The sequence below is a fragment of the Falco peregrinus genome, chromosome 15 (genome assembly GCF_023634155.1).
Source record: "Falco peregrinus isolate bFalPer1 chromosome 15, bFalPer1.pri, whole genome shotgun sequence".
Taxonomy (NCBI): domain Eukaryota; kingdom Metazoa; phylum Chordata; class Aves; order Falconiformes; family Falconidae; genus Falco; species Falco peregrinus.
The window spans coordinates 4761801-4789200 of NC_073735.1; the positions used below are offsets into that span (position 1 = coordinate 4761801).

The 27400-nt window shown below is 44.4% G+C and overlaps 1 protein-coding gene across 1 annotated transcript in view; it reads left to right on the forward strand.

The window, feature by feature from the left end:
- Window positions 1-27400, forward strand: part of ARHGAP32 (Rho GTPase activating protein 32) — a 185765-nt gene that overhangs the window by 93933 nt on the left and 64432 nt on the right. Inside the window, 5 exon segments of the mRNA XM_013298904.3 lie at window positions 10472-10609; window positions 12673-12765; window positions 15006-15128; window positions 17311-17388; window positions 26490-26571. Coding sequence (XP_013154358.3) covers window positions 10472-10609; window positions 12673-12765; window positions 15006-15128; window positions 17311-17388; window positions 26490-26571 — 514 coding nt within the window.

A 27400-nucleotide genomic window follows, 5' to 3' on the forward strand; every position in this document is an offset into this window, starting at 1 on the left:
ATCATGGGATTTTTATGGAGCTCTGTGACCATTAATTCACACGAGCGCTTTAGACAGGTAACAATAGAAGTAGCAGTTTTGAGGTAAAGAGGATTTTTTTTTTGTCCCATTATCTTTGCTGCCTTTTATTCCAAAGCGGCCGGGCGGGCGGCAGGATGTTCTGCATTGGGATCGAGGAGACGCACCAGCAGCAAGACTTCCAAGCGTTATGCCATTTGCTTGCTTTGGCCATTTGCAGTATGTTTGTGCTCTTTGGGACTCTGGAATGGAAATGCCCGAGTTAGCTGTGGTCTCCTGTGCTGCACAGGAGGCTGTTAGGCGTTTGGGAGCAGCATCGCACTGACCTACAGCAGCAGCTGTGTGCCAGCAGGGCTCTGGAGGTTCGTTGCTCTGCTGATGGGACTCGTCCTTCGTTCCCAGCCGTGGAGGAGATTCTGTACTCTTGTGTGTAAAGCTATCCACTGCTAACGAGATGAAAAATGACTGTAGTCCTTTGGTATTTAATTTCTCTGTTCATGGCACGCTCTGGGTTTTTTCTCTATTTAATAATCAGGTACTGCGAGGGAAACGGGGTCATCATCGTTCTTTCTTGTTCATGACTCTGGATGCTTGAGATGCAATAATAGGGTTCTAGCTGCACCTGGATTTTGCATACAATGATTTATTTATTGAACGAGACTGCAGAGATAAATACCGTCATGGAACTGTTTGTGCTAAAAGCACATTCCTTCAGCAGGTGCAAATGTAGGTGCATTTGAAGCTGTCAGGATACCGAAGACAGAGGCTTCCTGTGCTCCGCGTTAACAGCTTCAGCTCTAGGAGAGAAATGGTCTGGTGAATTTATTTGAGGGAAGGGAGTATCTGAAAATGATCACACATGGCAGCAGCCTCGCAGGTCGGCAGGCTTGCACTGGACCAAGCTGCCGTGCTATTATTTGTGGAAGGGAACAGCGAGGGATATACGGCAGCAGCTGCGTTCACGTGCTCTTCAGATGGTTTTCTGTGATGGAAACCCACCAGCTGAAGTGAATGCTCTAGGAAGGGATGATGAGCAAGAAGGAAAATTATTTCTCAGCATAAAATGCAGTATCACATGAATGTGCTGCCATAATTTATTTTTTTTTAAAGCAACAGAAGCTTTTACAATTATATGGTAGTTTGTTAATGTTGTGTCCTTTGGGCATTTTGCCTTCAGCAAGCAAGCTCTGAATTAGAGAGATCAATCTTCTTGTATCCAAATTGCATTCTACTTAGCTCTGAAGCAAAAGTGAAAATCACTGTTGAAATCTAAGAGGACAGGATAGCGATTATGGTTTCTTTCTTTAAGTGATGCATTTTGGCAGGGCTTCTGATTGTCATGTGGTGCTTTGTAGACGAGGCTGGGCCCGGCCACAAATTGAAGAGGACAGTTGGCTTTACTCTGAAGAGACACTGAATCCTGCCCCATAACTAGGCAAGTGTAAATGCATTGCAGAGGAGCAGTCTGTCTGCAATTTTACTTGTTTTACAACTTCTCCAAGAGCTGGGCTTGGTTCACATCCAAAGTAAGAGGAGGATTGTGATGGATGTTCCTGTTTTTCTTAGCTGCCTTGATGTTTAGTCTTTATGGAGCAGTTTAGCATGCGTGCATTTTTAATAGCAATATTACAGGAAGGTTGGCTGCCCTTTGGGACAGATAGTCTGAAGCAGTTTCATCCAGTATCATCCTCTGCAGGCTGCAAAGTTACTTTGATCAACAGGTAATGTTAGATGTTAGGTGGCTACGCGAGCATCAGGAGAAGGACAGGATGCGCAGTTATGATGCCTCCAACCTGCACAACTTGCATGAAGATTAAGTTCAGAGGCCTTGGAAGAGCATCTGCATTTCTGAACAACAGATTCATTGGACGTAAGGTGTAGGACAAGCAGTTTAGTAAAGAATTATTTTCAAGAAGGCACTCTCAAGGCACAGGAACCACATCAAAATATGTAGCATGTGTGTAAAGGTGCTTTAGCAGTAAGGCAGGCGTGGATCGTTTTCATTGTCTGTGGCAAATGTTTACTGTCACGGAGCAAAGTGACCAAATAGGCAACCAGAACGTTTTCAAAAGTTCTGTCCTATCGGTTACACTGAGGGCACCATGTTTAGTTAAACTCTGATATTCTAAGGAAAATGGGTATTTGAGTTGTTCTGGTAATAAAACCACTGAAGTGTTAAAATGCCGTTGCCTTCCTCAATAACTAGAGGTGCTTTGCCCAGCTGGGTTCATAGCTGACTGTATGTTAAATGAAAAATAAGTTTTGTTTTAGAGGAATTGGAGGCAGAATTCTTAAGGGGGAACATGAATTGAGCTTGTTCCTTAAATCTTTGTATTCGTTCCTAGAGTTACAGAGCAGGTTTGTGCCCCAAGTTTGTTAAAAACTGTTGAGCAGGTGTTTCTTGTCACTAGGTGTTGTGTAACCCGTGACAAACTGACCCAGTTTGGCGAACGCCGAGGTCCCAACCGGTTGAGCAAGATTTACACTCGAAGTGTGAAACCACTCAGAATCAGTTCATCATGGACCTGCTGCGAATTCCTGAGCTCTCCACGTCCTTGGCAGGGGCTGGTAGCCTCCAAACTTCAAAAGCTGCGAACGTGCAGACAGGCTGTGGGATGGAGACATTAAGCATAATTGCAAACTGATATCGTTAGAGACTGTGGAGCAAGTTTGCAATCAAGGGCTCAGGCTTTGACAGATAAGAACTGACTCTCTGTTTTTCTAATGATGCCTTTTTAAACTGGTCTGTGGTTTGAGAAGACTGTATTTCTTTCAAACTTAGTGGTTTACCTTTTTAAAAGACCCCATTAGGGATATTAGGTATTAAATATGGCCTATCTTAAATGTTTCATCTGCTGGGTCTTGGCACGGCTTTTCACTGTTTCTTCTTAAAACTGATGCGTGCAGCTGCCAAAAAAGCAGAGATTTTCCCATTTTGGCTACAGCTGCAGCTCCGTTAACGAAACTCCTCCAAAGCTGCTCCTGGTTCTTGTGCTTTCTAAATAAAGTTTCACCCTTCTAACCCCTTCCCCTGAGTTTTGGTCAGCTGCATCTTTAACATACCTGCTTGGTGCCTTTTTCCTTGACTTGTTTGTGTATTTTCTCTCTCTAACCCTACTCAAAGGAGTAGGAGTAGGCAGGGAGGTTCCCTCAGACATCCCTGGTGAATCTGGGGGGGATGGGAGGGGAATGGACCGCAGGAGCAGCCAGGCTCTTATATACCCTTGGAGAAGAGCATCCTTCCCTGTGGCTCTCGAAGACGGAGTACGGGGTGGGGGGGGTGGACCACTGCCCCGGCGCAGCAGCGCGTTTCTTATCATCTTAGTGATACTTCCCAAACACCGTTAACATCTTTTGCTTCGTTCCAGGGTGTCATGATACATCTTGGGTTTGTAATGGAAGCAGCCTCAGATACAGCATGGGTTTAATTATTTCCATGCGTCTAAGTTTCTGTTATTTTGTAAATGATACAGTAGATGCCTGTTCTGTTGCATAGCAGCCGAACTGGGGTTATGGGTTGTTTCTTCAAAGCTTCTTGGGTTTGGACCTACAAAATCGTTTCTCCCTGGCCGTTAGTTTTAACAAAAACTTGCTTCTGTGCTTTGGTTGCATAAAAAACAATTATTTAAAGGAAAAATTCAGCCGTTTGCTTTCAGTGATGTGCCCAAGAAACCAGACTTAAGAAAATTGTGATCTATATCGGCCTAAGCTACTGTTGCTGTGGCTAACCTCAGGCAAGTAATTTTGGAAGCTTGTTTTGTTTTGCTTTACTAACCTCAGGCAAGTAATTTTCAAAGGGTTTTTTTGTTGGGTTTGTTTTAAAGGATAGTGGTGTTTGCTTACTTTGATGAGACATTGTTTCTTCTCTGTGGTTAAGTTGCTGAGCAGATTATAGCACATTGGGGGCACAGGGTAAAGAGGGTGTTGAGCAGTGCCATGTCCTTACAATAATTTGTAAATACATATGCATTCACTCATTGCCTTGCTACCTGTAGGACGGCAGAATTTTAGTTCCTGTTCCTTAGCGGTTGGTCTATTAGTGGCTTTGAAGTATTTCTTTTGTGGCTGTAAGCTCATGTGGGGTTAGTTTAATTTTCTGAGGTGTAGAAAAGCAGCCCCCTATGCTGCGGCCGCCCTCCCCTTCACCCCGTGCGTCTCTGACCTGCTGCTCTTACGGTATAATTTGACTAAAGAGATGATTGATACTGAATTGTTTAAATTACAACGTGTCGGGAGAGCAGGGGACTTTTTTCACATGTTAAATGTTGTAAATCCTGTTTCAAGTTCCTTAGGTGTCTGTCAGCCTGCTGTTCAGAAATATGCTTTCTTGTGGGAGGAAAAAATGGTTGTGACGATCTCAAATGCCGTGCACACCGTACGTTCGCATGAGGTTTTTGTAGCTGAACGCTTCTGGCAAAGCTGCTCTGCTGCGCGACAGAGGAGCCACGGGACAGTCGTGGCTTATTTCAGCTTGGCACCCAGCGAGCCGCGAGTACCTGGTGGGCGGCAGTTTCCAAAACTGATCAGCACAAGCAGGGATAATACTGCTGTCCTTCAGGCCGGGTCTTGGGGCAGCTTGTGTTCCCACGTGTGCTGTTAGTGTTCCTATCTGTAATTGCAATCAGGGAGCACAAGGAAGTCTAATTTTTAGGGGAGAAAAGCTACAGTGGTTTCCATTAAAATCTCTGTTTTTTCCCCGCTGATTGCAATTAATTGATAATAAACTGATAATTAATGCTGAAAGAGATTAATTTCTTCTGTGGAAGAAGCTGTTAAGGATTCACCACAGAAGTACACTAAACTTTCTCCTCTGACTTCTGCCTTGTGTTCTGTCCGTACGTATGTTCCCTTCATCTTGCTATAGCTGGGCTCTCCCGCGTCCATTCCCTGTGATTCCAGGTGGAATGCTGAAATTTTAGCATTTCCATCATTTTCACCTTATTTAAAGCTCCCTCCACATAATAAAATAAATATATAATAATAAAATAATACATATATAAAAATAAAATAATAAAATCCCATATTTTATTTTTTTTTACTGGTAAGTACGTGCAGCTGCCTGACAGCAGGGCAGGTATCGCACTGCCAGCTGCTGATGCTCTGTCTTCTATAGACTGGTCGACTCCAGATGTGGACAGACATCGTCCTGGTGTAGCTACTACTGCGCTGAGCACCCATCGCCGCCCAGCTCTGCCAGCTGGAAGGGTCCTGCCAGCAAGTGCTGTGTTTGCTGAGTAACATCTGTGCGTTCATCGGTGGGGTTGAGCTAATGCAAGTGTCTTCCAGCTTAAGGACAAGCCATAATGCCAGCGCTCCCTGCGCTGTGGTCGGCAGGAGTAAACTGGTGGCGGGTACTACCAGGAGCAGTGAGAGGTGGCCTCAAGGCAAGACCTGGAAATGTGCTAGCCAGAAAGCCTTATGCTGCTGAGCATGCGCTTTCTTTCATTCAGATATAAAGTAGTTTTATGCTGCCTTAGTGCAAACTCCCTTTAAGTTCTAGAGATTGATAAATTCCCTAAAGTTATAATAATACACCAGAAGTCATGAAATCATCCAGGACATTTTGGTAAACAAACTTCAGCTTAGATAAAGCCACCTACGGCACCAGCTAAAAACACTTCCTGGGTAAATACCAAGTGATGGATTTTATCAGCCTTGTTTTCTGTTTTGACTAAATTTCGAAGCCATTTTCCAGTGTGACTTGAAATAGAAAAAGGGCTGAAGGGTCACGCTGGAATAACATACAGAACCCCAGACCCAGACAGCTGTAAAAGTCACCCACATGGCAGAGTTAAACTCTACTGGTGGATGCTGGCATTTTTCCAGCGATTTAATACATGGTGTTTTCTTACTACAGGGTCAAACTGCAGTGACTTTTGCCATATACTTTCACCTCATTTTCTGGTCTCGATCTCCATGTGGACTGGTAAGGTTCATGAAGGCATCCATGTGATTTCTTTCAGGAAATAAGCATTTGAACCAGAAAAGAAAGGTCTATCCCTGGCTTAAAATAAATAAATTGTAGGTGCGATGGAGAAAACATACTCGGACCGTGGGACAGGAAAGCTGTGCACCCTGTCTGTCTTGAAGAGGCTTTGGTGGGCGAAAAGGACTCCTGTCTGCCCAGATGTAGACAGATTCAACATGGTCTTTTTCTTACATAGTTGGGAGAGGAGATCTGTAAACCTTTATTATAAAATTTCAGCATATCTGTTTTGTCAATATTTGCGATACGATCCATTTACAACAGACGAACTTCTTTTGTGTTAGCTGGATGCCTCTGAGTAAGCCGTTGATCGTTCAGTATACAACGCGGGAAGAATTGCTTCTTGCCAGATCCCAAGTGAAACCAGTTAAATCCACATTAAAACACTCCTGTGTGGAACTGGCCTTGAGCTTACAGGAGCCCCTCTTAGAAATGTCTAAATTTTTTGTACTGGTTTGTTGAATGGTTTAAATGATGGAGCAAGGGTGGGTTTGGTTTTTTTAAACTCTGGGAATGAAAACGCAAAGGTTGTTTTGAAATACCCTCCTCTTAAATCTGCTTTTCCCAGTCCAACAGTAGCCAAGCAGCGCTGCAAGAAGAAATATCTTTTTGTCGTTTAGGGAACAAACCGTCCCTGAGCTGCAGCTGTCACACTGTGTGTTGGGCTTGGGAAGAAAGGGAGCAGGGAGCGGTATCGCTGCTCGCTGCAAGTATCCCCAGACGAGCTGTGCTTCGGGGGGGACATAAACTTCTCCTGGCTACGGCTACGTGTCATCCTCCTTTGGCCATTCGACCAGTAGAGCTAAAAATACCGCCTGTGGAGCAGGGGGTTCTGAAGCCTTGTCCCTCTGAATCTTGTCTCACGCCATGTGAAGCCTGGGTAGCTTTTTATGATCTCAGTGTAATGCTTTTACTAATGGGAGGTTCAAATCTCTGGCTCAGTGGAAATTAAATTATCAATTCAGTACTCTCTAATAGTTTGGGGTTGGGTTTTTTTTTAGCATGACGTTTGTTCTTGCTTTAATAATTGGTGGGGAAATAAAAAAGGCAGCTCTGTGCAGTGTGCTGAAATCTCATCAGTCTTTCATCATACATTTAATCCTCCACGGCATGCAAGAGTAAGGGAGAACAGACCAAACTGTAGTAAAAGTAGGAACAAACCCAGGTTTTCCATTTTGTGGCTAATTGTCACGATGCTTTTCATTGTGAATGTTTCTGTAAAATTAAATCTAAAAAACACACTTTGATTTTGTTCAAGAGGGATTTTTATTTATTTTTTTTAGTCAGTGGTCGATTTTCCCTTTTAAACATTGTGAAGCTATTTTAAGGTATTCTTGAAATCTTCACTTGAGGCTTGATTTTCTTATTTTAATGAAATTTATCATACCCGGATTTGTAATTCAAGGTCTGAATCTGGGAAACCACTTGATTTATGTGCTTTACTTCACCTCTGTTCTTATGTCCTGTTGAAATTTATGGGGTTTAAGTACGTGCTTCTCTAAATAAGGACCATCAGTAATTAAAGAATAGAAAAGTAATTATTGAATTGGAAAATTAGAGGGTGATTGAAAATTCATTTGAGCAACAATTTATGGAAATCATTAAAAATGTGGGGAAGGCATTTTTGCCTTATGGATATAATGTGTCCCGAACACCAGTAATGTTTTAGCTTTGCTGTAAAACACAATTGACAACACGAGACCAACTTAACAGTCGCTTACTTGTTTCTACTGTTTTGTTAACTCTCTAAATTAAAAAAAAGAACCCTTTCGAAAAACCCTTCTGGCACTTCAGAATTCGCAGGAAATGGGAGCAAGATGTACAATTTTTGTATTGAGGTAGTGAAACATTGTGGTATGTGTGATATTGAACGAGACCACTGTTTCTGCTGCTTTGGCCATGCAAGGCTGGAAAGCCAGCAGCGAGAGTTTAGGCTTGACTTTCTTGTGATTTGTACTGGATATCTGAGGGGAAGCACTAAACGTTGTCCAGTTCCTTCCTAGATTGCTGCAGTGATTCCTTCCTGCAAAGTTAATCGCACCCCTTGTGAATATGGCTGTCATGTTTTGCTTAAAAATTCATCTCTCGGGCTGCAAATCCACAAAAACTTTGCTTAACGCAACTTCTACAACAACCTAAAGCATTTACGCTTTTTAAATTTAGGTATGGCCAAATTAAAACTGTAGGGTTTTAGGAAATACATTTTAGAGTGTGGGAATAACTTGCTCCTGGGTGGAAATCGGGATGATTGTTGCTGAAACGGAGTAACTTTCTCCTAGGTGGAAATTGGGATGATTGTTGCTGAAACTGTGTTCTGTACTAACACGCCATGTGCACAGTCATTGGGAACGTGGCTGAAGATCGGGCAGTCCCATCCCCACGGGTACCCCGCGATGCTTTTGCATCTCTCATTCCTGTGATCATGTGGGACGTGTGTCATCAGAAGCGCGGAGGATGCTGTCCGCACGGGTCCGTCCATTCCGCCGCGGATCCTGCACACCCTGTCACATGGACCAGGAGTTTGCTGACCCCGACTATTCCTGTCTTGTAAAGTCAACTCTTACTGTCTTCATTCGTGATAAAAAGAGACTGCAAATCCACAGTCCCATATTTAAAATTAAAATATCATGGAATTAATGGAGGATTTACAACAAATAGGTTTGTTACTCGCGTGGGTGGCGTATTGAAATGTCCTGTTAAGTGCAGTGGGCAGAAGCAGGTAAAAGATTTCTCAGTCTGTCGTTTCTTACGTTGGTGACTAAACCTTGTGCAGCTGAAGGTCATACCAGCAACTCGTCAAAGAGAGCAAGAACCCCATTAATTGCAAAAGATGGAGACATTGGAAGGGCTGTCATCTTTTTGAAGATAATTAGGCTCGCACTCCTGGTTTTGTTTTTCTCCTTTAGACGAAAAGTAAACTGACATAACTTACGGAAAATACAAAGCACTTATGTCCTGTGTAGATGCCCTCTTTGCAGGCTTGTGAAATACGGGTGATTTCTTGTGATGTGAAAGCAGAGTTTATGGGCACAGTGCACGGTCTGGAGTTGTCTTAAATAAATTTGACAGAAAATAGCTAGTACGCTGGGTTATAGATTTTACATTTACGATTGCCTTGCAGGCTTTGGATAGTAATAAAAAAGCGATGCTTATACATTTCTCAAGAAACAAACGAATATAGCAGAGTTGTGTCTGGGAAGTCGGAGCAGGCGATGGGTTTTTGTATCCCAGGTGAAGAGGGCATCAGGTGAGGTTCTGACAGCCACGTCCAGCCGAGCCGGGATCGCGCTTAGGGCTCCTTTCCCCGGTGGTGTGTCCCCTCTAACACCGTGTACTTCCCTGCTTTCCGTACCAGTCGCCAGGCATCCCTTTGGCACTGGTAATCCTTGGCCCTGCCTTCGAGGCGCCGCGTAACCTGGAGCAGTGCAGTCCCAGCCTCCGCCGTCCCCGAGCCCTTGCACCGCTGGCGTGGCCGGGCTGCCGGCATCTGCTGCTTTCTTGTTCTTCTCCTTCTTTCCCAAGGGAGACGACTGCATGCGGAGTGTGAAGCAGAGTCTGTAACGCAGACAGAGATTTTTTTTCCTTAAACGCGGCCATGCTGTTGATTTTAGGAAACAAAGGCTGAAAAAAAAGCGCTTTGCACTGGAAATAGAAGGTGGGGAAGCTTTGCTGGGGGTCCACAGTCACTGGGTCAGTGTCCACATCTGTAAAACTGGAGTAGTCTCGTTTTAGAGGCTGCATGGGAGTGTTGAGAGGATTGATGGCTGTTCATGAAGCGCTTTGACCTGTAAACTGCTGCATTATTACAATTTTTATTGATCATAATAGGCCATGAAGAATTTAGAAGTAGTCCTTAGATATTAAAAGCTTCGCAAAGCCGATTATGCTGTGCTGCCTTTGTCCCTTCCCTGTCCCCTGAAGCATTGTGTATCTTGTCAGTATTTTAATTGGGGAAATGATACGCACTCAGGAGTAAATCTTCAGCTAGTGTTATTCATCTTAGATTGTTTTTTTAATTCAGCTGGAGATTTGCCTGGGGCGTCTGACAGAAGTTTTGCAAGCTTCTGCCTTCAGATCCCTGATTGTATATTTGTCTTATCTATGTAGAATCTAATTTCACACTATTTATACAACCATTGTGTAATTTACATTTGCGCAGACACCTTGTGCATGAAAATGCTACAAAATCCTTGCAAGGCAGGTGGAAGTTAAAAGCTTCGGATGGGTCTCAGAACGCTGGGCCACATCCAAGCCCACAGTTAAATAATTAAAAGAGGAACACTAACGGCTGGTTTGAGCGTGAATGGCTCATGAAACATGAAAATACTACTAAGGTGTACTATCATACCTTCAGATGCTTGGAGAAGAAAGATGGCCAGATCTTCTGCACAAAGTTTCATTTTCTTCCATCTCACCCAAACTGGCGAGGAGCTTGTAACAGTGTGATTCTCCTCTCTGTTTACACAGGGGAGGAGCTGGATCGTGAAGCGGAGTTATGAAGATTTCAGAGTACTCGACAAACACCTTCACCTATGTATTTATGACCGGCGCTTCTCCCAGCTCTCAGAGCTCCCCCGCTCCGATGCCCTGAAGGACAGTCCGGAGGTAAATTCTCAGCCCTGCAAACATGTACCGCAGCGTCACCAGCGAGGGGCTGGAAGATGTTTTCAAGTCTGTGCAAAGTAGTTTTAACGCGACCTGGGTTACGTTTGGAAACTGATGACTAGTCATAAGATCAGCATGTGTTTTCTACCCTTAATTTCAGTGATCTAAAGGGAGATGCCCTGCAAGTTCATACGGATTAATGTGCTGCTAAATGTGGAATGGTTGCTCAGAGTTCCAAGAAAAAAAGCTGTCCTCGTTAGTACCTTAGCTAAGAGTTGTGTTGTATCTTTGGAAACTTTTGCAATGATGTGGCTATTTCCTGACCGAATGTTAGCAACTTAACATTCCTAGGCAATCGTGCTGTTCTAGGCTGCAGCACTGCAAGAGTAATATCATTTGCAACATTAGACTTAGATTTATTAATTGAAAATTACCGAAGCTGGTTTGTAAGAGCATTGGCATTAGTGCATTATTTAAATGGTCTTTAAAAAGCTTAAAGAGTGGGCTTTTTTTTTCCCTAAATGAGTAAGAAATACTTTTCTTGACTTGCTGTCTTCACCTGGAATATGGGAAGGTGGAATTCCTTCAGCCTCTTGTCCAAAAGAATCTTCTGGAACGTAGCAGGTGCATCTTGACTGCATCGTTTCAGGAGGTGTGCAGAGGGAGGCAACATAATATTGGAGCCAGTAGAGCATAACAAAACCGTTTGGCCTCAGTCTGCGGGAGGATTGTGTGTCACTGGGATGGACGGTGCCCGTTGCTTCATTTCGCAGGTCACTTATCTCTGGGACCTGTAGTTGTATGTTTGCCCCCTACCATCAAGCACAAGTAGGGAAAAGTCTTGACGTGCTGTGTCAGAAAGCTGATGCTGCCTGCCGACGAGGTGTGTAGCTGAAATGGGTGATGAGGAAATTGAGGCCGTTCCAAGCAGCCAAAGAAGAATCCATCCAGGGACTATAAATCAGAATCTGTGCCCTTTGGGTGCTGAGCAGGCGAGGATCGATTGCTTTTGAGCAACGCACAATGGTTGAAATCAGTACCCCACCGAAGTCTACAGGGCTTTTGCCATCAACTATAGGAAGCTGATCACGTGGCCCCATTGTTCATCAGAGAATCTGATTTATTAGTTGCTTTGGTTTAATGCAGGCTATTTCTGAAGAGAATTTAAAGTTTCTGGTCTCTTAAATTCAGCAGATGCGGCAATATTCAGGAAAATGAATTCCTGCTTTAGATTATATTTTAGGCATTCCTCTCCTTTACATCTTTATTTGTACAGCTTATTTAATATGTACTTTATAGCTTGAGCCTGAAAATCTGCATTATATCTGTAAGCACAGAAGATGTAAAGACGTTGACTGCTCTGTGAAATGTAATTCTGCAGCTGTCTGGTGTCTCATACTGTATTTTTTATTTTGAACTGACCACATTTGAACAGATGTTTGAGGAGAACAATGTTTTAAACAGTCCTGCGACCTCTGGCCTACAATACTGCTTTGTGACTGTGGCTGCGAAGCTTTGGGAAGACCTCGCTAGCTTCTCTTCAATAAAACCAAGTTATTGCTAAGTGTATTTTCAAAACCCTTTTCTACTATTTGAAATATTACTCTTTCACGAAGGGGTCGGTCTGAGTGGCCACATTCTTAAGGGTTTGCAAGCGGGTGGAAATGACAGCCAGCGTTTTGTTTCACTAAACAGTTCTCAGATGTGTTTGATGGCCGTAACAGAAATGATTTGTTTGTATGTGAAATCTGCGATGAGAGGAAGGCTGTAGATTTAAGGTATCTTGTCAAGGGAAATAATGAAAATCTACATATCTTATAAAAATAACGTTATTACTTGCACAAGGAGCTGCTTCTTCACACTTCTTTTGTGTGCGTATAATCGTTTTAACACTGTAGTTTGCTGCCCTTCTGCAAATGACAGATTTCCTTGCAAAAGGGAGTATATTTCTATAACACGTACCTATAGCAACGGGTAATTTATGGTCTCTCCATGTCTGCAGAAGTCTCTCCAACCACGGTGTATTAAAAGAAAAACTGAATGTCTGTTTCTTTCTTTTCCAGCTTGTCACCCAGATGCTGATGGCTTACCTGTCACGTCTCTCAGCCATCGCAGGCAACAAGATAAACTGTGGGCCAGCTCTCACGTGGATGGAGGTACGGCATGAGGCTGAGACTGTGACGTGTTTCCTGACCTTGGCAGCAGAGCAAGCCACGAATGTGCTCTCTTGCCTTTCCAGAAAGAGGCATAATCCTTCCAGACCTATTGGTGTCACTGACATGCTATCCTGAAAGCTGTATTCCCCTGTTACCAGCATATAGGTGGTCACAAATGGTACAGAACAAACAGAATCAGATCCAATGTTAAGAACACAGGAGCTTCTTTCCCCCCTCTCTCGCTTGGATTTTGTCACCCAAAGGCCTATCTTCCTCCTGGTGTTCACAAATAAGAGGAGGTGGCAGCAGTTTTAGCGAAGGAGTGACTGGGTCCGTGGGCCGCCTGGGAGAGTCCGGTGCGTGGCTGAAGTCTGAGTGATGGGTTGCAGAAAGGACACGCGTTCTTACGCTCCTTTTTGGCAAGGCAATACCACAAGTGTGGCGAGTTTCTAAAACTATTTGAGCTGTCTCAGTTACGGTGTTTGCCTGCCTGCTTTTTTTTTCCCTCCTTTTTTTTTTCTTCCTTTTTTTTTTCCTATTTCCCCCCTGGTTTCCCCCTGGTTTCCCCCTGGTTTCCCCCTGGTTTCCCCTGGTTTCCCCTTTTTCCCTCCTTTTCCCTCCTTTTCCCTCCTTTTCCCTCCTTTTCCCTCCTTTTTCCCCCTTTTTCCCCCTTTTTCCCCTTTTTTCCCCCTTTTTCCCCTTTCCCCCCCCTTTTCCCCCCCTTCCCCCCCTTCCCCCCCTTCCCCCCCTTCCCCCCCCCTTCCCCCCTTCCCCCCTTCCCCCCTTCCCCCCTTCCCCCCTTCCCCCCCTTCCCCCCCTTCCCCCCCTTCCCCCCTTTCCCCCCCTTCCCCCCTTTCCCCCCCTTTCCCCCCCTTTCCCCCCCTTTCCCCCCTTTTCCCCCCCTTTCCCCCCTTTTCCCCCCTTCCCCCCCTTTTTCCCCCCTTTTCCCCCCTTTTCCCCTTTCCCCCCCCCTTTTTCTCCCCCTTTTTCCCCCCTTTTCCCCCTTCCCCCCCCCCTTTTTCCCCCTTTTTTTTTTTCCTTTTTACTTTCCCTTCTTTTTTTCTTTCTTCCTTTCTTTTTTTCCCTTGTGGTAGCCACAGAAACAGTAAATATTCTCTGTCCCTGTTTGCCATCGCTGTTGGCTAGACAGCTCAACAGAGCCTGCGTTGTGCTTGCGGCGGCAGGGTTTGTATATTGTGAATGTTGTGAATTGCAGCTGCAGCTTTGGTTTCTCTGGTAATGCTCTTCTGCCATCTTAAACAATAGATGTTGTTGGGCAGCGAGTGCAGGGAAGAATGGGGCTACGTGATGAAGGCACCTGTCCGTGTCAGCGGGGCTCTTGCTGATTAGTCTGGGTAGAGATATGTGTGGCTTTCCATTGCCTGATGATACTGCTGCACACCAGGAATAGAAACAACTATTATTAGACTGTTGCAATTCATTCTTAAATGCTTGTGATAAGGATGGAGTGCATTTTCCTGCAATTTTCCCCACTGATATCCTCCTCACCCCAAACTCCTTTGGGATGAGAAAAATCTTGGAAACCTTCTCAGCATGAAGGGAGGAAGGAAGCTCTAGAGAAAAATTCAGCTGTAGAATTTACAGCAATAAAGTGGACCTAGAGATTACAGCAAACCTACTGCAAGTGCAATACAGAGGAACCTTTCCCATTAACTGAGAATCCTGGAAAAATTTACACGAGCACAAAAATCCAGGAATTTTGACAGCAGGCTGATGATTGCAGCAAGGGGTGGGAGCCACGTTTTCTTCAGAAAAGAAATAAAACGGTGGGAGGAAATCAAAAGTATCACTTGGTTTTGGTTTAACAGCATTTCCTCCTTACCTCAGTGACTCTTCTTGAGTGTTAATTCCACCTCGTAGAGAATTTTTGTAGTCACTTTTGTATTACCATTTAAAGTACTTCAGGAAGCACAATACAACTGGGTGTTAAAGGGAGGCGTAAACATTCACTGTCATGCTACTGCTTGTACGCAAAGACGCACAAATACAGCATTTTCCTCATTAGTCAGATGGGGACACACGACCTTCTGAAACACTTTTTAGGAATTGTTCTTCATTTCTGTGTGCGCTGCGCCCAGCTCTCGGTGCCGCTCTCCTCGGGGCCCCCAACCCGTCCTGTCTCCCTGAATCAGCTTGAAGTCTCTGCCACGTCCGAGCACCAGTAACGTGCCTCCTCACTTGTCCTCAGCTGCCTCACGCTCTCCTGTGCTTTATTTCAGATTGATAACAAGGGGAACCACCTGCTAGTCCACGAGGAATCGTCCATTAACGTTCCTGCTATTGCTGCTGCCCACGTTATTAAGAGATATATTGCTCAAGCAGCAGATGAACTGTCCTTTGAGGTAAATAATTAAGGGAGCTTATGACCCTTGTTGTCACAGAAGAGTGTAATGCGGGTGTCTGTGCGGGTGTGCGCATCAGGAATACATTCAGACACTTGCAGAATGTTTTGTGGGGTGAAGCTTAGAAGATTCAATTAAATACTCAATTTGCAGTGGGTTGGATACAGGGAGGAGTTCGGTCATCTTTTAAATACAGCTTTACTTGGCATTGGTATTTTCTGATTAAACAGGCAGCCAAGTGCTCTAGCCTGGTCTGTGAGGCACAGCAGACCCTGTGTAATCTGTACTGTGCGGTGTATTTAACGTATGTTGTAGCTGTTCCGGAAGACTGTCCACGTATGTGTGTATGTGGGCACACACCAGTTTAATTATGCATTGGCCAGTTTGCACGACCTGTGTTCCTGTTCGCAAGTCCGTGTCTAAAGCCATTTTTAAGAGCTGCTGCCCCCATGAAAAGTAAAGAACCAGACTGTTGAAGAACTTACTTGAAGGGCAGGTGATAATCTAAAACTGTTTGGAAAATCTTACGTGATACAGAGCAGGAGGAGCTGTAGAGCAAATATGTGGAAGGTCAGACCCTGGAAGTCTTTGGCTCTGGTCTGTTCGACCCAGAAAGCGGCGTTTTATGCTGCGATTGTTCATGTGCTGTGGTACTATCAATGGAGTATTCACGGTGTTACACAGAAATGCGTAAAGGCAAACCGTTAGCGCCCAAAGGAGATTTTGGGATCACGCTCTTAGCGTGCAGCACAGAAAGTAAAAATAATCGTGATAGTCTAGTGCTGCCACGGGTTTCTTCATATTCAAAATCAAGGCAGTTATTAGCGTGCATCGAGGAACTGCACTAACCAGAAAGACACGTGGGTATGTCACCTTCCAAGTGGAAATGCCTGCAGTGCAGGAGCCGGGCTGTTTGTCAGTGTCTCGGTATTAATAAAAGCACTAAGGTCGCCCTCCCTGCTAGTAAATCTTACAGGTCTGTGCCAGCAGGCTAACTTGGCCTTGCAACTGCCACGCAGTCCAACAGGTTGTTGTGAGCCATAGTACACCGGCGGGGAAACCGAGGCACGTGTGGCTTTCCAAGTTTGCACAGTGAGAAGCCTTGGCAGAACAGGAGTGGAATACGATCGGTTGTTTTACAGTGCCACGTTCTGTTCCCTAACCCAAACTATCTCTTTATGTTTCGGCTATTGTTAGTTTCTAATAGGCAACTGCAAAAGCAGCTGGCTGGTGTTTGCTCCCCAATACTGAGGAAAATGCCCAGCTCCTTGTGGTGACAGCAGTTTCCTTAATGGAAATTGGCTTTGCTGGTGGTTTGCTATTCCCTTGAGGAAATCCCTTCCCTGTCTCGGTTATCTCCATCTAAGAACCAGGGGTGTGTTACCTTCTTTGTAAAGCGCTTTGAGACCCATCAATGTAAAACATCCGGTAGAAGTTGGGCATTACTGTTAATTTTTGCTGTAGCCACAGTCTTTATTGAGGTGTCCCACCCCTTCTGCTCTGCCCCGGCTCATTTTCTATAATAGAGGCCACATAGATGCTGATTCCCACCAAACCAGGTTTAGTATTGATTGTACTGATTCCTTTTGAATTATTGCACTATTACGGTTTTTTTTTATGGGAATGAGCAAAGCTTCAGAAAACCTGTTTGGTATCCTTGGTCATTTTCTTTCCTGTTCCTGTAACATCGCACCACCCTCTGTTTATTTTCTACTTAAGAAAAGCGTGTCTCTTGGTCAATTTGTGAACTACAAAGGGAGCTCTGAACTTTTTGCTGTGAAGGAAAACAAGAAGATATATGTCAATGCCTACACGCACACGTATAGGGCATGTAGTACAAGTTAGCTCAGCTACTTGAGAGTATTTTCCAAAGTGTTTCACACCATCGCTGCTCACTTACATCTGCAGTTTAATCGGAGCACTGCTGTACCCTTTGGCAGAGAGCCTGCTGCTTTTGAGAATTATTTCCCTGTGAACAGCTGTATCCTGTACATTGTATAATGCAGTAACTCTTCTACCTTGACAGTTTGATTTTTCAAAGGCAGATGTCTCAAGATGGGCATTGGTGCGGTCGCTCACAAGTTTTACAGTTTTTTGCAGTGCTGGAAAATGCTGCTGTTTGAATTGTGCTTTCCTCCCAGCCGCATTGCAAGCCGTGATTGATGTTGCCAATCTTTTCCAGGTGGGAGACATAGTGTCTGTGATTGATATGCCACCAAAGGAGCTGACCACATGGTGGAGAGGCAAACATGGATTTCAGGTAGGCACGAGCATCAGACCTGATAGTGCGACTTAAATAAAGGCAGGAAGCTCAGCAGCGTGTTTAGCCGACTGCTGTGCCTGCCCAGGACTGCTTGTGTCCCTGCGTTGGTGTTTCTCTCTGCACTTGGGCTCGAGCAGACACGTGGTCTTCATAGGAGGTTCTCGAGCTAGGGAGAGCCACGGCCCTTTGATTGACAGCTGGCTTGATGTTGCTGGAAGCTTCTGTTGCCCCTCCTCCAAGGCAGCTGACACTGTTATTCAAATCATCCCATCCCTTCCACTATCTAAAACTGGATCAGGCAGCACATAGAGGATCTGGAGGAAGCCACTTGATGAGACGCTGCTGCTGACTTGGACAAGCCACCCAACTAACCTGTGCTTTTGTGTCTGCATTTATTATGAACTGTTAATATTCCTGGGTTTTTAATAGTACTTTTATAGTAATATCACTATATATATAGAGAGATATATATATGAAAAGTTATGGCAGAGAGATTTAGACTCAGTTTTCGAAAGATCTTAGCTTGGATTGCCTGATTTGGAAATGAAAAAAAAAAAAAGAAAAATGAAATCTTTTTTTACAAAACAAAGCTGAAAAGGTACTGAAGGTGGGGTAACTGCCTTTCTGCCTCCTCACACTGTCTCACCTTTCAGTTCCTTTCAGGTAGGAGGGATTTTCGTACTGCAGTTGCTGTCTGTGAGTAGATGGAATTACGAGTTTGCTCTGGAGAGGGTCAGGATCAGAATTGACCTGACACTTGTATATTTTGGCCTGGAAAGTCTTCTCAAAGGACCTCAGATTTCCCCTGACAGCCCTCTCTGTGCCAGATCCAGGTTGTGGTCCTGCTGTCATTAATTCCAGGGCTGTGTGCAGTCTGATCTCCAAACACTACAAATCCCATCTGAATGGGGTGTTAGTTATACGATTACATTTCTGTCTGATTGGCCAGAGCACGTGAAATACAGCTTTTGTTGGCTTCATATCACATGTGGGACTCCAGATAATATCTCATTTATAAAATCAGAGCAGCGTGGACATGTGATACCTGCTCTGAAATTAGATTTCTTTCTAGATTTAACACTGTGATATATCTTGAACAAACTTGGCTGTTCTGGTTTTGGCCCATGTTACGTCTTTGTGGGGCTTTGGTTCTAATCTTGGAAGCCCTAAAGCTGTATCTGCCATACGATCAAAAATTAATGACATGTTTCAGTGCTACTTGGAATGATCAGGCTACGTCACATTTAACGTCCCAGCGAATCAATAAAGCAAAACTACTTTGTGCTCTGTGCCTGGGTGCAGACACTTTGCACAAAGCTGATTGACTCCAAGTGCACGGTGTCCCCGTGCAGGGTGTGGATGCCATTTTTCGGTGCAAGCTCCCTGCTTGCCATCGGGCTGGCTGAAATTGTGACTAGATATGAGGAATGCCGCTGGTGATTAAAGACGCGAGAGGCGAGGGAGCTCTTCTGCAGTTTGTCGCTGCCTTCGGTCTCTCAGAGCAATCCTATTGTGCTTTCCCAGCGTAAAGATACACCGATGAGCAAACTGCTTGAAAAGGGGTTTGTCTGTAGCTGTGCACAGTCAGTCTACTGACACGACAGATCTGAACAGCTGCAGAAATGCAGCACCATATTCTGGCTTAACAGAAAATTAGGGGTGGAATAATCTTGCGTCTTATATTATAAGCAAAAGTCTTTCACAGCGTGAATCAGATCGTGGTCACCGAGCCGCGCTATTGGAAATGCAGCAGCTAGAATCTATGTTTCGGTAGCTCTCGGGATGCGTTTGCCCAAATGCAGGACACGAAGTTGGTGTGTTTTAAGAAGTTACTGCCTGTCAGCTGAAAAGAGTGTAACAAACCATCTGTACGCTCGCTGCTCCTGCTGACTGCAGGGTGAAGCTAGTTAGCTCAGAGGTGGTTTTCAACAGCTGTAGCTCAGTTGACAGGCAGTAATTTCTTGAGCTATGCTAACTCATTTATTACTGCATAAACATCTCTCTTCACACAGCCATGGCTCTGATTTGCAGAGGTGCGTTTTTTTTCTGTGAATTGACAGGTTTTGTCATTCCTTTGAAATGCACTTATCAGCACTTTTCATTTCCATGAAACACCACCAGCTACCAAGAGATGCAAATTCTACCCTTGTGTAAAGAGGAAGTTTTTTTAACCTGTGTTTCAAGCTTAAGGCCCATAAACTGTGAGTGTATAGAAACAGTACATTTCCTGATGTAATGGAATTTTTTGACCTTACTAAGTGCTGCAGTGAGAAGAGAATTCATAGAAAGAGGAAAAAAAAACCCAAAAAAGTGCACATTGCCAGGTCATGTTGAGCTTCTGGTCTGCCAACACCCCCAAGTTCTTCTCCTCAGGGCTGCTCTCCATCCGTTCCCTGCCCAGCCTGCGTTTGTGCTTGGGATCACCCCAACCCCTGTGCAGCACCTTGCGCTTGGCCTTGTTGAACTCCGTGAGGTTCACACGGTCCCACCTCTCAAGCCCATCAGGGTCCCTCTGGGCAGCACCTCTGCCCTCCAGCGTGTTGACTGCACCGCACAGCCTGGCGTGTCCTCAGCAAACTTGATCCCATGCTCTGTGTCACCAGCAGCGATGTTAAACGGTGCTGGTCCCAGTACCGACCCCTGAGGAACACCACTCCTCACCGGTCTCCACAGTATGTATAGTACTGATGAAGCTGTGCAGCCTTAAAAGCATTTATTATAGGCAAACAGTTCTGTTCCTGTTTAGGAACAATAGCCGCTGTAAACATGATAGCAATCTGTTGATCCAGTAATTTTAATTAATAAAATAAATCAACAAAGGCTGTCTTGCCAGATAGTTGTGATTCTGAGAGCAGATAAAGGGAGGAGGTCCAAAGACCAACTGTTTGCACAGTTTGCTCGTGTTCCTTCTCAGGTTTTTGCTTTGTGCTAGGAAGGGAGCAAGTTTTTATCACACGGACCATGGCGTACATTGTAAATCGTGTCTTGATAGGAGGAGAGCAAGGTTTCGCTGAACATGGAAAAAAATTACTTCTTGGCTTAAAAGAACTTACTTAGTTTTGTGAATTTAAACCAGCTGTGACTTGTATATGTCTGGGCAGAAGTGCGTTCATTTCTGCATGTCCCCCATCGATTAGAATAAATAAAGGGTTTCTCTAGGCAGTGCAGACGAACAAGAGGCAAGTCTACAGATGTCAGCAGAAAAGCAAATCTGCTAGGTTGTGAGCATGTTCAGTTTGAACTGCAGCTTAGATTCAGCATGGATGTCAATTTATTCTCCGCCAGCCAGAGCTGTCCTTGAGGAATGAATCACCATTTTTGTTATCCTTCACATTTCTGTGTTATACTTGCACTGCCTTTCTCCCAATACCTGATCTAATGACTGCATTGCAAGACACTTAATCTTGTGCGGAACAAAACAACCCACCAGGCTTCTTACCATTTTCTCTGGTTAAAAGTAAAATGATTTTTTAAGACATTTTTCCTCAAGCCTTTTTCTTTTCAAATGCCCTTAGTGAGTCACTGCTTTCATTATAAGATTGTTACCTAAATTACAGCCACCTCCACATTAACAGCCTTCCAGCCCTCTTTGTTCTCTTCTTTTTCGTCATGCTTTGTCTTTTCAATCAGTAACTCTGTTTCAGACAGCTGAATCATTAGGGACAGGCCCTTTTTTGATGCACAGCTGCCTTTTGATGTTCTGAATAATTTGGTCTTTTGGGTATAGTTTCATTAGTTGCACTGCTGCACAAGAGCAAGCGGCACAGCTGCTGGAGGGGACACAAAACAATGCGCAGGAGTGTCTGTAACCAGGGGTGGACTGGAATTTATTTATTTAATTTTTTTTAAGCAGACTGTGCTTACGTGAGCTTGAACTCATTGTGAAACTGCAAGCCCTTGCTTTCAAACTGTGTTCCAGGCGGTTCAGCGGAACACAAACCTTAAGACTGAATGGTTTTCCCCAAAAGGGACCCGTTCTGTCTTGGATTGGTCAGGAGTAAACCAGGCTGTTAGTTGAGAGCATTTTATTTTTTTTATCTTGTGCATCATTTTTAAATAAATCGCATGTATGTGATGTGAGCAGAGATCAGTACAAATGGCCTGGGAAGGCAGAGCACGTTTTTGTGGCTAGTGTCGCTTTGAAAACGGCGTTTCTTAAAGGAGAAGCCGGTTTGGTTTCTGGTTCCCATGTGTCGATTTGGGAACTGGGAGCGAGAGGCAGCCACTGGTGAGTGGTATCACCTGCGGAACAGGCGATGTGCGAGAGCCCAGTGGACGTGTCACCGGTGACGACCTTTCGCAGCCTGATGGCCCCTGCCACGTGCAGAGCTGTGCCGGCTGCAGGAACAGATGGGGCAAAATTCTGTCTGGCCTGCCACGAGTTCCCTGCTCTGCGTGCATCCCCTCTGCCCTTCTTCTGCAGGCGCCCAGCAGCAGCAGCAGCTTGCACGGGCACAGGCGCTCGGCCGTTGCCCCACCATCCCCGGGCAGCGAGCACCACAGCAGTGAGTGCCTTTCTTCAGCTGAGGTCCCTCTCACCGGCGTCCCTCACACCTCGCTGCAGGAGCCTGTGTGACCTTTGGTGGCCACGTGCAGCGTCCAGCTGCCTGCGAGCTCAGCCGCGCTGGCAGCGGGGGTGTTAAAGGCAGAGCCCTTCACCAGCCTCCCCTGGTTCCCAAAGTCCAGCTGGCAGGAATGGATAATTAATACAGATCGTCCCACAGAGACTCGTGTGCGTGTGAGAATAAAGTGGAAATGAGCAGAGTTTTGTGGCCAAGACGTTCAGCTGTCTTCTACAAGAGTTCAGGAGAACTAAACTAGGTGGGGCTGGAGCCAGATGATCTTTAAGGTCCCTTCCACCCCAACCCATTGTATGGTAAGAGGACTAACAATCCTGTTCCTCCGGTGACTGGTGGCCCTCCACAGTGTGTGAGTATCTTCCCAAGGGGAGCCGGTGAGTCCCACACAGTTACTTGGCAAAGAACGTGGTGACAGTTCTGCTCATAAAAGCCAAACAAGCAAGAAAAAAGTAGATGTTCCCACTTTCAGGTTTTGCTAGCTTAAAACTTAAGTTAAAACTAAAAGGGAAACAATTTTGAATGAAATTTAACCCATAATTTAGCCTATGTCAAAACCAAAAAAGGATCAAAATGTCTCCGTGTTTCGTTTGCCGTTTATGTTGCTGCTGCTTTCTCATTTGTTTGAATTCCCTCCTCGTACACTGGAAATTATTACTTTGACTTTGACTTTTCCCCTCAAAGCCTCTTGTATCTTCAGTTTTAGCAGACGCTGGCATAGAAGTGGGGAAAAAAAGATATAGTAGCTGTTGCAGCAATGTTTGCATGCAACGGTAGCCTGTGCTTTCCTCCTTTGGTTAAGGTGTGTAGTGATTTTTTTAACCTTTAGATGACCTTGTATTTATCTAAATATATACTACCCTAGCTATTAATTTTTGTACATTGCCAAATCCTTTAATCCTGGCTCAAGCTCTAATAGTGCCTTGCTACATCTGTTGAGATTAACTCTGGGACTAAATGTATTTATTTATACAAAATCATGGAAAACTTTCCATGGGAGGAAAAGCAGCATCTTTTAAGTGGGTGGGAGTGAGGCACAAGTTATAGGTTATGACCCTGAAGATGATCTCTTGGAGATCTTGCAAGAAACATTAGAATAAGTAAGTCGGAAAAAGTGAGCCGTCAGAACTACTACCAGTAAATTAAGATCAGAGAGCTTGTCAACACTAGCACAAGTAAGGATTCTCTTTCCCTAAAAAATCCATTATAATTATTGGTTGTGAACATGGCAAAAATGATAGATTGAGAACAGGGATGTTGTTTTATTTGGGAGAGGTTCCGAGATAGCCAGAAGCAGCGACATAACCATCTTGGGTCGTCTTTAATTTCTAAACTCATGTTTAGCACTGTAAATTGCATCCAGAAAGAGGAGAAGCATGATGTTAACAATCAAAGGCAAATGAGCTTTTGATTACAGTATGGGATTTGGGGCTGGATTTATATCCACCAGTTTTCAGTGTGATTAATGGAAGGTTGGTGTCCCAGGACTTCAGATTTCTTTAAACATCTCAGGCATAGATGTTGTGGGTATTGAGAATGAAAGAAACCGTATCGCTTCAGCTGTGGAGCCTCCCGAATGTATCGTTTGTGGGATGGGATGGGACTTTCACTCCATGTGTATGTTCTTCCCAACTTACAAATTGTCTCCTGGAATTGGAAATGTCCAAGAGGGACTATTAGCAGTAGTAAAGTATTTAAAAAAACATGTAACATATTTTGTTTAACTAGCAGTGCTTTTTGGGGGTGTACCCCTCGGCCTGTTTCTCAGCATCTCCTGGCACAGCAGCATCACTGAGCTCTGAGCTGCCCGATGGGATGCCGGTACTCGTGCTGCTTTCTTCATGCTGATCAGCATATTTCTATCTGTAAATTGCACAGAACTCACCACTATGTTATCTAAGTCGGGGGTATCACGTCCTCGCAGAATTGGTGCGCCCAGCTGAGTGAGCCATACGTTATCTTGGGGTTTGGATGGGTTCTTCAGTTCTGTGAGCCACCTGAGCAGAAGCGTGATGCACAGGCCGGTCTCTGGTGCCGGGAACCACATGTTGGAGGAGCAAGGTCTGCTCGTCCCTCGTGCTGCTGTTATCAGTTCTGCTCCCGTCCTACTCTTAAAAAAAAAAAAGCATACTCCAAGTCTTTAACATTCAGTCTGATGGACTGCAGTTTGTCCTCTTGGACAAAATGTTGCCTGACTGGATTTTGGGGGTGTGGGAAGAAGTTCTCTGACATTTCTATTAACTGTTGCTTCATTTATGGAATATGGAAGAGTTTCAAAGCCTGGAGTGTTTACCTGGACACACTACGCATGATGCTGCTACTAAATTGCTTGGAGGTTTACGGGTGAAAATCATGGAGTAGGAAAGAGTTGTTTGTGGTTGTTTTTTTTTAACTTGGAGACAAAAGGGAATTGTGTAAGATGAATAAATAGAGAAGGGACTGTTTGCCAGACTCCCAGTGCTGACTGCCTTGCGGCTCCAGCAAATTTCAGAGATGTGCTAACATGACTGGCAGCAGTCCTGGCTCGGTTCGAATGTTTAGATGAGCTTGGGGCCCATCCGCTGGCTCTTGGCCATGCATTGTTGCAGCACTTGACCGAACTGTGGCTGGCTGAAGTGACTTGATGCTTTCAGCTGTCCCAATCACATGCCTGACATGGGGACGGGAAATCCTGCCGCTGGCGTGGACGGGGTGGCTCGGAAGGGTGGTGGTGCTTGAATTACATGTCACAATACAGAAGCTGTGTTGGGTGAGGAGGAAGGATATGAGGGAGAAAAAGGTCTGGAAATACAGACTAAGGATAAAAGTTGCCAAGGGCTCAGCTTGGGTTTAACTTTTGCCTGGGACAGGAGTAAGAAGGAAGATGCTGCGAAGCGGGGAGAAGGCTGGGATGCTGGGAAGTAAAAAGCTCCTGTCTGGTCACATCATAGTCTGAATCCTTAAACAGTGAAAGGGGAAAAATCTCACTTCTTCCCAGATACGGATGCTTTGGAGTGGCATGTGAATTTCTGCAGGCACATCCTATTTCAGCAAAACATTAAGATCGTCCCCATACTTCAGTCTTTAACCCTTACACTGGTTTAGACAGTCTCTCCAGCGTTCTGAGTTAGAGGGGATGTGGGGGAAGATGCTGTGTTAAAGGTCAGTGTGGCAAGGCAGCAAATTAGCATTTGAAAGTAATCAGCGATGAGACCTTGCCCTGACTTGGGCACTTGGAGCTGCCTTCACTGTCAGTGATGCTGGCAGCAGAGAAGCTGCTTTCCGTGGTTGTCAAAATTTTTGGCATAGCATGCTGTGTGGTAGCCCAGGGTCGGTCATTGCCTTGGAAGCATCTTCAAATATTTGCGAAGGACAGTCTTGCCTCTGGGGTTTGTTTCTGGAATATTCTTTCTGTTTCAGCTTGATCAGCAGATACACGGGTAAATCACAGCGGTGAAAGGGCTTGTGCAATATGTTTGCCAGCTGTTCTCACAAATAAGAATTAAGTAACGGGTGTGTGGCACTGTTTTCCCGTGTCCTTTGCTGATCGGGAAACTGAGGCGCAGTGGTTGCACTGGCTTGTCCACGCTCAGAAGCAGATACGTGAGTACACGCCAGGAGTTCTGGCTCTTGCAGAGATTTTTTTTGCTACATCATGCTGTTTCTTCTAAAAACACTTGTGTTTATTTCCAGTCAAATTACTGTGTTCTTCCTCACAAAAGTAGAACTCGTTTTACTCTATGTGTATCTTATTAAACCTGTTCTCAGTTCTGAGGTTAGATTGAATTCAATTTAACTAAAACCACATCAAACTTTTTTAGCAAGGTCTTTAAGCACGTGTAGTTTGGATGCTTCAGGAGTATCACTTGTTACCCACACTCATCAGATCAAGCGCCCTCCATAAGGCTGGGACACAGTGGAGTGCTTTGTGCCTTCTCCTAACTTACCGTACAAGAATATGCGTTTTTCCTGTAATGGGACTATACAGACATGGAAATACACTGGCCCACATTTGATTTCAGTTTTCTAAAAGAATAAGATGTTAAAGGTGCTTGTGCATATAGTATTTTGACAGGGAAAAAAAGGTCAAGCGTTGGTGAGATTTGAGTACAGACAATCGAGATGCTAGGAGCTGAAACATCTTGCTCTCTTCATTAAATTTCACGTTACATGCAGCCAGGTGCAGAAAACCCAGCTGAAGCCTTGCTGTCTCTCTCAAGTTCCACTTGAGATTTAAGTGTGTAGCACACTTGTCCTCTTTCCTCTCTGCTGCGAGTTGAATATCTCCATCCCGTGTACCAAGCCTAGAAAACAAGACTTACAGCCGTGCTTTGCAGAACTAATTATTTGGTTTGTAGATTTTTTGGCTGCATCATTTTGAAAAATTATTTCTCTCATGCTGGTCATTTTATGTTGGATAATGTTATGGAACATCAGGCAAGCAGAGTTTGAGGAAAATGTTCAACAGTCGCTGGTTTAAAAGTTCAGATCCTAAAACCGCTATGTTCAATATTTTGCATCTCTTTTCTTTTTTTATTACAGGTTGGATTTTTTCCTAGTGAGTGTGTTGAACTAATTAACGACAAAGTTCCTCAGTCCGTGACCAATTCTGTGCCAAAACCAGGTAAGTGTGTGAAATTTTTATGATGCACTGAAGTTAAATGGAGTTGTTATTTTGGGTTTCCATGTCTAATATCTCCTTTATACGTACCGTGTTATACTCTGTGTTGATCATCCTTTATACATCCCCTGTTATCCTGTCTATGTGTTGATCATCCACACGTTACCTCTCTCTGAATAGTTCCCACTGTTTAATGTCTTTCATCTGCGGTGTTTTGTGAACTCATATCAATGTCTATGTTTTGAACTCCTGCATGATTTGGGAGACTTTAAACTTCTAAGAATTTAAGATACCTTCAGTAATCTGCAACTAGTGATTCCATGCAGCATCGCAGTTCTTGGTGTCCAGACAGTGTTGTGTGTTAGGTTTTTTTCACGCAGAACATACAGGCAACCCCAAAACATTTATGCTGACTTAGATGGAATAGATTAATTAGGTACTGGAAGCTGCTTTCTGTTTGAGGATCGATGGAGAAAGTCGGATATAACAGAACTTGGAATCCTGATTGCTTCTGCTCTGGATATATGACTCCATCTACTTCCTACTGCCTTCTGGACAGTTCTGTATTGTATGAACTACAGGGAAATTAATGCCAAGCTTGGCTGAGGAAAGGAAAAGTAAATAGAAGATTAATTGTTGGATCCGATTCTGTTGTCATTCTAGTATACACTGGAAGTGATTTCAGTTAGATGTGCTGGCATAAGTGAGATCTCTGCAGAATGTACTGGTGGTGAAGCTTTTGTTCAATTCTTCCGATTTAAAAAAGAATATTCCTATATATAAAGTTATATCTCCGTATCTTTTGTGTCAAGAGACACAGTTTGAAATTGCT